A 15,413-nucleotide genomic window follows, 5' to 3' on the forward strand; every position below is an offset into this window, starting at 1 on the left:
GACCATAGACTCCAGCTTTGGATCTACCCAATTAAGAAGAAATCCTGGACCCAATATTATATTTGAAAACTGGTCCCCAGTGATTCTGGCCATAGAATAATCAGACCTAGAGGATCATTCAAAGGAAAATAACACCAAATTCTGTGAGAGGAAGAGAGATGACTGATGGTTTAGTGAATCAATTAGATAACAAAAAGGTTTCCATGACAGCAGAATAAAAAGAAGGATTTGCAACGAAAGAGAGATCAGTTTTCTGAGCTTTTAGGCCCTCTACATAAGCCGAGAGAAGAGTCGGTCTGCCAGTATGGAGAGCAGGTGCAGAGAAGAATGTTGGCCCTTCTCCAGCTCAGACAAAAGTGAACAATGTACATTCTGAGATGTGAAATCCACAGAAATCCTACTGGAAAAAATGAAAAGCAGGGGGACACATAGATCAGGGCATGAAGGACTTGAGCTGAAAGAATGGAGGAAAGTCTCAGAACATGCAATGGGGAGAATGGTCTGAGAAGGATTTCAATGTTATTCATGTATATTATGAGTCCTTGGTATAGTGCTGAGGGTTGCACCTCTTTGGTGAGAGCTCCTAGAGATACTGTGCCTGAGCACTGATACAACATATCCCTTTGAAAGGTTGCAGCGTCCTGTTAGATGGCTACTAGTGCTGTTGCCAGGACAGGAGAGATCACAGAGCACAAGACCGGGATTGTTCCGACTGCCTGTGCAGGGGTAGCGGGCAGGCACTTAGGATATGTCTACTATTCAGTGTAAGCTCAGGCTCAAGCCTAACCGTCCTTCCACCTACACACAAACCAGGGCTTGGACCCAGGGCCCCAGGACCCCACAGGGGTGGAGGGTCTGATCCTGAGTCAAGCTGGAACCCAGGGTTCAAGCCCTATTGGTTCGCAGTGTCCCACTGGTCTCGTGCTCTGGGAGTCCACCAAAAGTATTCCACAATCCCACGGGGTGCCTTTATTTGTCCTCTGGGCTGTCAATTTTTCCCACACTGCACTTGAAAACAAAAGGTTTGAGTGGCCACATTTTGGAAGGGCACAAGGACAGTCTGGGATATGGATGGTTAGACTCAGGCCTATATAATGCTGGAGCGCCAGGTTGACCCAGGGTTCAACAATTCCTAACCTAGTGTCACAAATTAATATAGATGCGATGCTCAAGCCCTAGGTTAACAAACCTGAGGTCTGCAAACTCGAGTTCTACTAACCTGGGCTCACACTGCAATGTAGACATACCCTTAGAGTTAGGCTTGTAGATCTACTATGCTTGGCAGTTGTTCTGACTATTGCTCACTCTGGGTTTATTACTGAAGCACTTTCCTGTGTGGTGTGGCCACATGGGCCTCTGTGTGTGCCCTGCTCCTGCCTGGCACAACGTGACAGTGCCAGAAGCTACTTCCCCCTTGTTCTCACTTCCATCGAGAGAACAGAACCTGGTGACAGCAAGAGAAAAAGAAAGAATGAATGAAATTCCTCTATAGAAAACAAAACCGTGGAAAAAGAAAAGGCTCACACTAGATACAGTGACAGAGCTGCCAATGTCTGGTCATTGTCGTGCTGAGAACTAAGTTCCTCCTCTGCCACCAGGTGCTAGGAGGAGCAGCTCCCTGAAAACTGTAATCATAGCAATGGATTCAGCAGCAAATGTAAAAGATCTGACAGCCACCAACAGCATGGAACTTGTGGCAGATGAAAACAAAGTTAGATCATTGGGGAATGCAAACTGGAGACTACCAGCAAGAACAGCGGTTACACTCTGCATCTAAAAGTCCCAGCTCATCAGACAGCTTTGCAGGCTGTTGCTGCAGAAGTCAACGAGAATGATCTTCCTTTCCATAGACCAAGACCTCATATGGTCCAAACTGGGATCCACAATGAGATGAATAGTAACACTATTGACAAATCCAAAGGTGCAGAAGAGAACAGTCTGTTTGATCCCTTTTGTCAAGATATTCTGAATGGCTAATTGGCTCTTCAGGTCAGTCCTGAGCTAAAGAATGGGGAAATCAAGTCAAAGACAAACAAAGAGAATGAAATCAAAATGAAAGAAAAGGGCCAGTTCAGAGCCAAAAAAAAAGCCTAACATCAAAGGAAATAACAAAAAGAAAATGAAGATTCAGAAAAGCAGCAACAATATATTACAAGAGAGTCTTTTGAACAAGGTAGAATAATTCTCCCAGCAGGCTCAGAGTTTCAGGTAGCCCCCCTGTCCGCCACTAAAGTTTATGGCTAAGGATCATTGGGCTCTTCAGGATTAATAAATGTTCATGAAGCTAAGGCAGGTGAGCTGTGCAGGTGTAGGTCTCACTACACTAGGTAGCACTGCTGACTCTCGGAAACACTTACCTCTGGCATATCTGCATGGGCCTTGCCTCTTGCTCCTGCCTGCACCACAGCTTGGTATCTCCAACCTACCCCTCATCTCTCCTGTGCAAGGCAGGCTCCATTCACACTGGTCCCCTTCATTTGGGAAGAACCCAGATTCTATTTTGGTCAAATGCACAGTTGGCAGCTCTCACCACAATGGGAACATGATGATGGTGCTTACAAGGGAGGGACAATTGTATTTTTGGACCTGACTGCCAGGCCTGCCCCACAAATAGGGGGCTAAAACTCTGTTACTGTTTGGTTAGCGTGGAAAGGAAACACTTCCCTTGGAAGCCGAGCTATTTACCTGTTGGTTAAAGATAAACAAAAGGACAGATGCTTTTATTTATTGGCACTGATTTTCAGAGGGGTTTAGTTGCTACACAACATGTTATTGTGCTTTTGTACAGTATTAAACCAATAAATAACCATTTTTTTTTTAAATACCAGTAATATTCACCACAGGCCCTGCCACGTCAGCTTTTTATCACGCTACGAGGGATGATTCTCAGAGAATAAAAAAACCCAACATCCTGATACAAACATGCTGGATTTCCAATCTCTCTCTGGGGACCGGTTGATGGTAAATTACCACTAACAGAACATGGTAGGTAATCAATGACCAATCGCTGATTAGTTTATCCCAGAAGCAGAGTTATTCCGAACCCCCACTGACTGAAGCGTGGCCTCAGGCCTTGACAGGCATCCATCTCCTATTCTAGAAAGTTCCAGATTTCCCTAGCAACATTTGTGATGTACTGTACAGCATTAGGGCTGAACTGTACTAAGTGGTTGATTACATTTGTATTATGCATGTAAGCTGAACACTGACCTGTAGCTGGACTGCCACTATCGGCTGTTCTCAGGATGGGAACTGGCAGGTTAAGAAGTGTGACTGAATGGAATGTGACAGTTCCCGGAAGTAGCCATCTATTTAATGTTGACTGACCACTCGCACCGTCTGCAATCATAAAGCTCCTCCTTCTCTGAAGGATGAATGCTGTTGTATTACACTGAATCCCTTCTTACCCAACAGGTGTGATTCTAAGGCTTTAGGAAAGTAATCCATTACCTGTTCCCTTAACAGTTTTGTCTTGGAGTCATCAGATGGTCATTTTACTGAAAGCTAGGTAAACTCCTCTGCTCCTCACCCCAGATGTGTTCCCTCCTGCCCACTCACAATTCCATGTCAAGAGATTTCAGAGTCTAGATGCACTCTAGTGGGTTTAGATCACAGAAACAATGGACATGCAATAACTGACATACAATTCACCAGAGAGTTCTGAACAATTACAGCACAGCTGATTTTTTTCTTGAACTGCTGCATTTATCCCAATAATGAGCCCATAAGAAAATTTTCTAAGTCTAGGCTTCAGAAACTACTAAAGGACAATTTCTCTTTACACCTGACCCAGTCTGATCATGTCTATTCATTACAATGGTCAAGGCTGAATATTTTTCATCCAACAGTAAGGTTTTTCATGTAAACAGGAGTTTGTGTGCTGGCGTTTCCAATCTGTGGTGCAAGTGATTGTATCTGTATAAGGCAGTGGTTCCAAAACTTGTTCCGCTGCTTGTGGCCTGGAGCAGCAAACCGCAGCTACTGGGAGCCATGATCGGCCGAACCTGCTGACGCGGCAGGTACACAAACTGACCTGGCCCACCAAGGGATTTCCCAGCACAAGCGGCGGAACAAGTTTGGGAAACCACTGGTATAAGGTATGGAACCAAGTGAAGTACCGAACCTAATAAAGGAACTCCTGGCCAGATATTTAGCTACTGGCAACATTAAAACCAAGTGCAGATTTAAGTGTCAGGCTCAATGTGCTGTATGCACAACTTTTCTACATAAACTAGGCAACACTGGGACGGCATCACATTGGAGATACTTTGCTTTATAGTGAAACAAAACAGTTCTGTTCTGATGCTTCGTAAGTGAGGAAAGAAGCCTTGTCAGGGTAATGAGGTGCTTAATAAAAAGATCACTCAGACATGAAAATGACCTCAAATGCTCTTATTTCTAAGAGGAGATATTTAAAAGCCTTGTCAAAGTTTAAACAAGAAGATTCCTGGAGCCCTTATTAACTAAGGAATTAAAGATGGGTGAATAACTGTTAATGAATAAAAGCTGGAAGCTTACCTCAGGGTAAGACCACTCTGGTGAGTAATCTGTCACCATGAACAAGCGCCCACTCTGCTGCAACATCCCCAAGGTGCCTTGTGCTGCGGCTGCTGAGACCACCTCAGCAACATGCATGTAGGCCATGGTGCTGGCTCCATTCTCGGCACTGCTGAGCTGCATGCTGGCTTGCTGAGGGCTGCAGCAAGGGATGCACATTTCAGCCTGGTTGTAGGTTGCTCTGTTGCCATCTTCAGGCTGAGATAGCCCGGCGCTGTCACCGGACACCAGCTGGTGCCCATAGATGGCATTACTTCCACCTTCTACTGATATGAAATCATTAATAAGATCTGAAAACTGGTTGCTGAAGGAGATGTCAAAATGGTCCAAATTAAGCTCCATGTTGGAGGAGTTGTTTAAGCTGGGATGGGCCACTGGGTAGAGTCCTTGCACCATATTTCCTTGGAGAATAGGGAGATTATTCCCATTCCTGATACCACCATTGGCCTCGGGCTGCATGTAGTGCTCTGTGTTACAGGCTTGAAGATCCCCTGATTTAAGAAGATTTTCATTCCCTTCTGCCTGCTGGGAGGTCTCCATGGGAACTTCAGCTTCTGCAGTCATAGCCTGGAAGTTTGCTTGGAACTGCATGAGCTGGAGAGAAGAGGTGGACTCTATTCTAGTTTCCACTGTGCCATTGCAATTAGAGGTTGTTTGGGAGGATTCTGTTTTCACATTGGGGATTCCTAAAGTGTTCACAAAAGAGCCACTTGTGTCATTCAAGTTGTTATGGGTGTTTTGTTCAAGAGGGAGAGGTTTGCTGGCATCCTGCAGAAAGAAGCTAGGGGAAGGGGTCTGGTGAACATGAGGACTCTGGACTGTCTGGTTGAAACTGGAAGAATAGTCCTTGTTGGAGTCAATGGCACTGAAGTCCATTTGCTCCAAGGTGGTACTTGGGCTCAGTCCACCTCCAGATGGAAGCAGACCTGACCCTGTAGTAAGGGTGAGAGAATTAGATGCAGAAGTGGAGGAAAACGCTTCTTTGGACATCTGTTGTTCAAAAGAAGTGTCCTCAGTTTTAATCTCTTTAGTTAGGGCTGCACTGAAATTGAACCCACGTTCTGTTGTGGGCGACTGTCTTATGTTGGTACTAATGCTGTCTCCTTTTAGGCCTCCTCCACCATAAGTCTGTCCCTGCTTGGGATTATTAAGAAAACAGTCTGGGTCAAAATTCATAGTGGTTTCTGGAATTTTTCTGCTACCATCCAGAGTTGTAGAGAGCACAAGCTCATCAGAGACATTGGTGGGCAACATAGACAAGCTCTCTGAACTGCCTGGTGTAGGAAAAGCAAACTTGTGGCCATCTGAGCTCACAGCCAGTACCAGTCCTTGAGCAGCGGCATCTGAGGATAGGAGGTGTTGATTTGGGCCAGTGGTGGGTGACATGGTATACACGGCTTCACTGGTGACTTCTGACATAAATACTGTGGCACTTTGCGATAAACTTCCCATCACCGAGGCAACAGCCATGCTGGAGACACCAGTGACTACTGGGCTATCAGCCATATCAGGGTCGCTATTTAATCCACTGCTGATGGACACAGGAGAATTCTGGGTAGTGTCAGGAACTTCCACCTGATTGGTGGAAGAGACCTCAGTACTGTTTTGATGGAGCAACACAGGTTTTGCCACTTTGCCATTCCTCTTCTCCCGGCTGGAGGTCTTGCCATGACTGTGCTCATTCTTGCCTTCAGAGACATCATTATTTTGTACCTCTGAGTGAGTGCTGTACCCACCTGTCCTTGGTTCGACCTTTGGTGATATGATGCGATGTTTGGCACTGTTACACTTGTGATGCACACTGCTACCTGCTCCTGTTCCAAAACACAAACAACGTGTGTAATTAATGAACTAATCAATGAAGATAACATTAATTGTGCTATTTTCCATTTATGGCATGGGATAACTGTACTTGAGAGTGTGTGTATGAATGGGAGTGTGAGAGAGACAGGTTTTAAATAACGTTAATTTCTTACCAGTGTCAGATTGACAGCTCTGAAAGCTGAACTTCCTTTTACATCCATGAACACGCACACTATGTGCAATGACAGCAAGCCACACCACCTTCCCCTTCCTTCTGAGAGCACACAGCACACACTGCCAGCACCACCCCAACCTGACCAGACCCCCTCTCGAAATGGAGAGTTCAGGCTCTACGTCCACTCTCGGGGCTGTTCAGTACGTGCTCAAGTCTCCCTGTTGGGACTGTTGAGACCGGCCTCTATTACTGCCAGCTGTGGTGATGGATTGGTGTGATGTGGGCCACATTCCATTAGGAACTAGGAAAAGACTCCTAAACCCCCCTCCAACACAAGCAACACATACTCATTTCACACAGGCCAGCTGTCAGATGGCTTGGTATCTGCTCATGTGGATTGAGTTCCAAATGATGATCTAGAGCTGAAAGCTCCATATCCCACTTCCCTTCCCTACATCATCCAGTCATCTATGTTATTTTTCTTATTATCTTGTCCAATTACAGTTGTTGGCCAAATTATTAAAGAGAAAGTAAATTAGAACAAAGAAAGCTTTCCCCTCCCAGAAGTACTGTAATATGTAGCTCTTCATATCAGTTGCATTCAGTTAACAGGCTGACAGCTAAAACATTTTGGAGCTTGAAAGGTTTTGTACACTGGTGATTAGTACCAGACAGGATGAAAAACCAGTGAGGAAAGGTCTCCAGAAAGCAATTCTGGATAGGAGGTTAGCCCAGTCATGCCTTTATTTGCCTGTCATGGGATGAGTATCACTTGTTTCCGGAAGCTGCAAAATTAAGCTGGCTGCAGTAAACGATTCTTTCGGTGACTCTCTTTTCACCACAAAATCTGGCACTGGGACTGCTTTTTCTGAGAAGAAAGCCCCATGAATTTTTGATATTTCTTCCTCTAATTGATTCAGTTTTCCCAGAATGAGGTAAGAACCTTAATTATTGTACAGTATAATGACCTAATGGGTAAAGAAACCTTCTCCTCATAGCTAATGGCTACAATTACAACTTCCTTCTTCTGGGTATCATAAAGTGGCTATGTAGCTGCTATAATTTGCTAAATCTTTTTGTTCCTTGCCCTTGAAGGGAAACTTCTCTATTATATGTGCAAGATCTGAATCAGGTCACCTAAAGTAGTTCAGAACAAATCTTTTGAAACTAAACGTAATAGTAAATCTCTCCATTCTCTTAGGAACGGAGCTGAACAAGAACTAGAGAGAGGCTTCCAAGTTGCAATCTTTGAGTGGGACTGTAATAAGTTGGGGATGTGTGTGTCAGGATGCAAGCTGCTGTAAAGCAAAGTGATACTGTTACGTTACAAAGCAAGCAGTAGACTTAGCATAAGACAAAACATCAAAGGGAAGAATAAAAGAATTCATGTTCAGATCTGCAAGCCTGGATCAAGTGCTGATCCTTAGGGGTTGAATTTTAATCCAAACCTAGGTATTTCAGAGGTCATCAGTCTTACTTAAATCTTGATTGTATAAGAAGACTGGGGGGGAAAACTTGAAGCACAGACAGTATTTTTCTTTGACAAATTCTCTAAGGACTAATTAATTTATTGTACATTTTACTTGACCAAAATAGCAAAAAGGGGTAGGGATGAGGTAGATGAGTTGGAAAAGTGAATCACTCAGATTCTCACTTCTTATTATAAAGCGCTAACACGAGAGAGGATGTACCTTTCCTAGCTGTTTCAGGCAACCTCAGTCAAGCAGAACTCTTCTCAACAGGAAGGAATTTTCATTCACTATTTCCATCAACACTAAAAAAACCCGAGGACTATTTTCACTCTTTGTTATCTTGTAATTAACCACCTGAAATGCCCTATGGGCACACAGTGCACTGTCAGGCTTATGGTGCCCAGAAATGTGAGTAACACAATTTGAGCGAGCTGCAGGATACAACATGCCTTCTAGAGGAAGCCGTCCATAGAGGGCACTGATGAATTCTGAGAGCTCGCATGTTACAGTCTCCATATTTTTCAAAACCCCATGTTGCATCTTTATTACGTTTGAGGCTTCATCAGTTACTCCTGGACTAACTGTATCTCAAAATTTGTGGCAAAATACTTTTAATGGTTACGTAACAACTGAGCCTAGATTAAAGCTGCAATCTGAGAGCTCATGAAGATAAAAAGGAAACAGAAAGAAGTTCAGCATTTCACAGCAGATAACATCTTATTTATGGATTTTCCCAGAGACTTTTACTCAGCTGCCCAGTGGGGTTTTTATTCTAGCATAATTTTTATTCCATCAAAAAAGGGTCATTTTACTTTGCTAAAAGGGTAATTCTCACACGACAGAAATATTTAGTAACACAGTAGGACTCCCAAATCCACATTCAGAAGCATGGAAAATCCTTTCCAGGAAACACCTAGAATGAGATCAGCAGTCACCTTGAAGAGCGTAATCAGCTGCCGAACAGGGCGGCCCTGTTGAACTACAGAAAAATATGTGAAGATCCCATTTAGCCTTCTCTATGTTGTCTCTTATTTGAAGACATCAGCAGTAGTTTCTTAGCAGCAGCTCACAAGTTCCATTCATAGGAAATCAGAAATTGAAGTGGATCTCTGTATGCAGATGGGTCTCTTGGTATGCATGAGAGTTTTGATTTGGAAGGGGACTTAGCCCTGTTGTCTGCTCTCTGCCATAATCAGCTACTCACCCAAGTTGCCGGTGCAGAGACAATTGTGCGTCCGAGGCTGTGGTTTGGTCTGGTGACTATCAAGGATCTGCTGTACAAGCTGCTCCACAGAGAACCCTGAACTGCTGTTCCCATTGCTGCATGTCCACTTAATGCCATGAACTGTGGAGAGAACAGCAGAAAACATCCATCAGAGGCTAGTCAGAACACAGCAGCAAATCATCGAGACCTATCTCCAAAAACACGTGTGAGGCTATTCTTCTGCTTCACAGTGCTGTCAGATCTGCAGGATAATAGTAAAGAACAATATTAATACTTCAATTCAAGGATCTCAAAGTGCTTTAACAAGCAATGCATGGATTAGGCCTGTGAGTTAGGTATAATTACTCCCATTTTTTAAAAGTGACTTACCCAAGGTAATACAGAAAATTAGTGGCAGAGCCAGGCATATAACCAAGGGACCCTGACTTAAAGCCCACTTCTCTAATGCCTCACCACCTCAGATATCTCTATAGGAGCCTCTAGTGTTCCAGAGTTGCTAGTGTGGTATCTGCCTAGCTCTCTATTTAACTACTCACAGAGAGAGAGAGAGAGAGAGAGAGAGAGAACAAACATACAGCACAACTGATTCAGCTCCAGAAGAACTGGCAAAGATAATTGCCTAGTAAGATATTTATTTAAATACCTTAAAACACCTGATACAAGTGTACTACCCAACAACAACAACAACTATGGTGTAATAAAGGCCTGGTCCGGGGAACGAGGTTGCAAATTTTACCCACCTTCTTTGCATTCATCTGTCTGCAAACTCCATGGTATTTGTACAGATGGTTTCTTCCTAATGCCATGAGCAAGTTTTCAATAATAAACCAGTGAACACACACCAAGGAGAAAAAAGATTTCAGCAGGAAATGGATTTCAGTTTCCTGTTGGCAGGGGTCATTAAACAAGGTGAGTGATAAAAAAAAATAGTGGTGAGAACTCTCCTGACAATGTATTTAACGTTTATTAGAAACTAGTAAGCTGCAAAGATGGAGGATGACAGTATCTGTGTTTGATTCAAATAACTGTGCAGGCTTTAGAGCGGCATTATCGGCTGATTGCATAATGTGAAAGTGGAGTTAAATAGTTTTATATAAAATCACCAACCCTCAATTTACTAATGCAATAGGAAATTTTAAGTCATTTGTAGAAAAGTTGAGGGCAGCTTTTTTGATGAACTTCCCTTGGCTAGTGTGCTAGTCAGGCCAATGGGAGGGCTGAATTGTTGACATAGAAGCTAACTCTTAGAATTATGGCTTCATCCTGGAATTTCTCAGGTGCAGAATCTCATATAAAATAGCTTTTCTCAACCTAACAAAATGAGAAGCTACTTTCAGTGAAATATGCTAGAGAAAGGTATTTTACAAAAGTTATGTTCATTTTATCTCCTCTAGTACTTCTCTATGCCTTTTTCTGCTATATATATTTTTGTTTAATGTCCCTTGTGCGCTCTAGAATGTGTTTTTAGATTCTCAGAAGCCCTATATGTTGGCAAGATCATCTGCAAGGTGAATCACTGTCTTTCCCCCTTAACTTTGTCCATTCAGCTTCTGCAATTTTTGGTTCAAGCACTAGATCTTGTCCTTTAAGGTGCCGAGCACTCTGGGACACTCCAGCAAAGAAGGTTCCTTGCAGATTCAAGCCCCCAAAGCCTTAACCTGGAATCACTGAATTAATAGAATCATATAAATGTCAGGCTGGAAGGGACCTTGAGAGGTCATCTCTAGCCCATCCCCCTGCACTAAGGCAGGACCAAGTACACCTACACCATCCCTGACAGGGTTTGTCTAAGCTGCTCTTAAAAAACCTCCAGTGACAGGGATTCCACAACCTCCCTTGGTAACCTGTTCCAGTGCACAACTATACTTCTAGTTATAAAGCACGGGTCGGCAACGTTCGGCACGCGGCTCGCCAGGGTAAGCACCCTGGTGGGGCCGGGCCAGTTTTATTTACCTGCTGACGCGGCAGGTTCGGCCGATCGCGGCCCCCACTCCATGCTTGTAGGTCATTTTGGGCAGAGAACAGACAAATAAATAGGCTGGTTGATGTGGAAAGAGAAAACCACCTTTGGGAGGAACTTTGGATGAGGGTGCAGGCAAACCTTGTCCTTAAGAAAGATCATATCTGGAGGTCCTGACATTAATCCTCCCAGCTCCCCAACTCTTCTGTGCAAGGTAATGACCACCAGAAAAGCCAACTTCATTGACAGAAGCAGCCAAGAGCAGGTAGCCAACAGTTCAAATGACAACACTAGGTTTAGATCCCACATGAGAATGCACTTAAGAGTATAATTTGACTAAGACCTTTAAAAACCTTATGGACATGATGTCATTGGACAAAACAGAGTGACTGTCCACCTTAGCATGGAACACTGAAATAGCAGACCGATGTACCTTGATGAAACTCAATGCCACACCTTAGTGTTTCAGCCATGGTTCTAGGTGCTGCGTGGGCTGCGTCCAGCCCTGCCTGCAGCGATGTTCTCGTGACTAGTCTGCCCTTATTAACGAGGGAAGGGAACTCTTGTCTAGCATTCTCTGGAAACAGCTCTCTGAACTTTTCCACATAGCCTCATAAATTAAAATCATACTGCCCAGCAGAGCCTGTTGGTTAGTGATATGCAGCTGCAAAGCCCCGCCGAATAAATCTTTCTGCCAAATAAGTCCATCTTTTTAGCGTCCTTTGATCTGGGGTTGACAGGCTGGAACCCTTAACACTGTTTCTCATTAACTGATGTCACAACTAATGAGGCTGGTGGTGGATGACTATAAAGGTACTCAAAACCTTGGGAGAGCACATAATGCAGTGATACTCTGATCTCAGCAGTTCAGGAGCCAAATTAGTGATCAATGTTATCCAAAAGAGCCACAGTTGTGTGAATACACACACACACACACACACACACACACACACACACACACACAGAGTACAGGCTTCTCCTTGGATGGTACTGAGAGACAGCCTGTCCAGGAAGCAGGAAAATGCAATACCGAAGGTGGAATCACTGGCAGTGGTGCCAAGAGACTGGACTCTTGGAAGGACAGAGACACCAGTACTGAGAGGCAAAATAGATTTCTTGCCATCACAACACCTCCGGGGTAACTGGCACCAAGATGGTCTCTTGTGGTGCCAAAGAAGTTGACGGTGCTCCTTGCAGCACTGGAGCCGACTGCCAATTTAGGCGTACATTTGAAGGACGACTGCTTAGGTTTCAGGTGCACTCTGCTGGACTCCTCTATCCTCTTACAAGACTTGGGGGCAGATATCTTCCCCTGGCAGGTGCCTGTCTGGAAGCCTTGTACTTCTTCCTCAGTAAAGGTGAGGGAGAATGGTGCCGGGATTCTGCCAATCCTGAAGTTGTGCTTCTCACGGAAGCTGAAACACTCAGCACTAAGTCAGACCAGAACGACTCCAACCATGGCCTGAGCACTGCCTCCATCAGCCGGAATTTCAGCCTACCCTCCCTATTCTTCTTTGTCCTAGGCTTGAACTCCCTGCGAATCTGACACCTGTCATTCATGTGTGGCTCTCCCAAGCACTTCCGGCAGCTATTGTGTGGGTCACGCACTAACATAGGCCTGGAGAAAGGCGCACAATGCTTGAAAGTTGGTGACCAGGGCATACCTTGGTACTGCGAATAGAAATACCCCAAATGGGGAAATGACAAGTCCAGAAAACATTTTTTTTTTAAACAGAAAAAATGATTACTCTAACCTTCCATAACTGTTGTTCTTCAAGATGTGTTGCTCATGTCCATTCCATGCTAGGTGTGCGAGTTGCCGGAGATTTTTCCCCTTAGTGGTGTCCATTGGACCAGCCCTAGCACTTCCTGGATCCCCGTGCTCATGCGCCGGTATGAAGGTTGCTGCCGGCTCTGCACCTTTCAGTTCCTTCTTGCCAGTAACTCTAACAGAGGGATAGGGTGTGTGTGTGTGTGTGTGTGATGGAATGGACACAAGCAATACATCTCAAAGAACAACAGTTACAGAAGTTTATTAACCATTTTTTTTCTTTGAGTACTTGCTTATGTCCACTCAATGTTAGGTGACTCTCAAGCAGTGCCCCCGGAGGTGGGCTCGGAGTTCATGGACGTGTTGATTGCAACATTGCTTTCCCGAAACTGGCATTGAAACTGTTGGGTGATGGTGTAGTGGGACGTGAAGGTATGAACCGATGACCATGTTTCAGCTCTGCAGAAATCCTGGATTGGTATCTGCACGAGGAATGCTGCTGACGAAGCCTGGGCTCTCGTGGAATGAGCAGTCACAATGACCGCCGGTGGAACCTTGGCCTGTTTGTAGCAAGCTTCGATGCAGGTGGTTATCCAAGACCAGATTCTTTGGGATGGTACTCGTAGTCCTTTCATCCTTTCCGCTACTGCAACAAAAAGTTGCTCAGACTTGCAGAAGGGCTTAGTCCTCTTGATACAGAAGGCCAGGGCCCGCCTAACCTCTAATGTATGGAGCTGATGTTCCTCATCAGTGCTGTGTGATGCTTTGGAAAGAAGACAGGCAGAAAAATTTCCTGATTGTTATGGAATTGCTACATTACCTTTGGTAGGAAAGCTGGGTGGGGGTGCAGCTGGACCTTATCCTTGAAGAACACCGTATAAAGGGTTTCTGATGTCAGGAGTTTGATCTTGGAGATTCTTTTGGCCAAAGGCAAGGCGGCTTTCCAAGAGAGGAGCTGTAGGAACAAGATGCCAATGGCTTGAAGGGGGGCCCCATGAGTTTTGACAGGACCAGGTTTAAGTCCCATAGGGGAAATTGGGTTCTGAACCTGCAGACAGAGTCTTTCCAAGCCTTTGAGGAACCTGACCATCATCTCGTGGGAGAAGACTGACCTGTCCTGTACTGGAGGACGGAAGACCGAGATGGCTGCCAAGTGAACCTTAACAGATGATAGAGCCAGACCTTGATGTTTCAGGTGGAGCAGATAGTCCAAGATGGACTTCAAGGAAGACCAAGATGGAGAAAGATTCCATTCAGGGCCCAACAAGTGAGACGTTCCCACTTAGCCAAGTAGGTAGCCCTGGTGGAAGGTTTTCTGTTACCTAGCAAGACTTGCTGAACCTGACTTGAGCAGGCCTGCTCCTCAGGATTCAGCCATGCAGCAGCCATGCAGTCACGTGTAGGGAGTCAAGGTTCAGATGAGGCAACCGGACTTGATTTTGGAAGACCATGGCCGGACGGGGTGGGAGTGCTAGTGGCTCGGGCCATCTTTTGGGTGCTGGATCTGTTAATAAACAAACAGAAATCAACATTGGTCCTGGTGCAGAGAATAGAGTTTATTGGGGTAGTGCTTGACTCTGCCAAGTCCTACCATCCTGAGGCCAAGTTCTGAACTATGTCCGATCTAATTGCCCGGGTCACAGCTCACCCACTCACGACTGCCCAGGTGTGCCTCAAGCTGTTAGGTACATGCTGCCATGTGACCTATGTGGTGCAGTACACATGGCTACGCCTCATACCCCTTCAGATGTGCCAGGCGTCAATCTACTCCCCGGGCAGGCACCACCTGGACTCTGTTCTTGTGATTCTGTTGCCTGTCTTAGTTTCTCTGACTTCGTGGAGAGACCCACGTTCTGTAATGAAGGGGGTGCCTTTCACTGCCCCCTATCCGACAGTTACCTTAGTTTGGACACATCAGACCTGGGGTGGGGGACCCACTTCAGCAGACTCAGGACCCAGGGTCTCTGGTCCCAGGAAGAACTCTCCATGCATGTAAACGTCAGGGAACTTAGGGCAATATGCTTGGCCTGCCAGATGTTTCTTCCCCCGCTCTCAGGCAAGGTCATGCTGGTCTTGATGGACAACACAGTCTTGATGTTTCACATCAACAGGAAAGGGGGCGCTTGATCCTCAGCCTTGTCAAGAGGCCCTCTGACTGTGGGACTTCTGCGTGAAGCATGTCATTCACCTTGAGGTGTCACACCTCTGAGCCCGTGAGTGGCCTTTGATCAGTCAATCGTCAAGGTATGGGTAGACTTGTATGCCTCGATGTCTGAGATTTTTTCTAGGGGGGAGGGATAGCTCAGTGGTTTGAGCATTGCCCTGCTAAACCCAGGGTTGTGAATTCAATCCTTGAGGGGGCCACTTAGGGATCTGGGGCAAAATCAGTACTTGGTCCTGCTAGTGAAGGCAGGGGGCTGGACTCGATGACCTTTCAAGGTCCCTTCCAG

At 45.3% G+C, this 15,413-nt stretch overlaps 1 protein-coding gene across 9 annotated transcripts in view; it reads right to left on the reverse strand.

The window, feature by feature from the left end:
- Nucleotides 1–15,413, reverse strand: part of CAMTA1 (calmodulin binding transcription activator 1) — an 877,916-nt gene that overhangs the window by 121,221 nt on the left and 741,282 nt on the right. For all 9 annotated transcript variants that reach the window (XM_034753730.1, XM_034753728.1, XM_034753726.1 and 6 more), the window contains exons 6-7: nt 9,212–9,352; nt 4,519–6,371 (exon numbers count right to left, since the gene is read on the reverse strand). In XM_034753730.1, the coding sequence (XP_034609621.1) occupies nt 4,519–6,371; nt 9,212–9,352 (1,994 nt within the window). The remainder of the gene's footprint in view (nt 1–4,518; nt 6,372–9,211; nt 9,353–15,413) is intronic.

Source organism: Trachemys scripta, chromosome 19 (genome assembly GCF_013100865.1).
Source record: "Trachemys scripta elegans isolate TJP31775 chromosome 19, CAS_Tse_1.0, whole genome shotgun sequence".
Taxonomy (NCBI): domain Eukaryota; kingdom Metazoa; phylum Chordata; order Testudines; family Emydidae; genus Trachemys; species Trachemys scripta.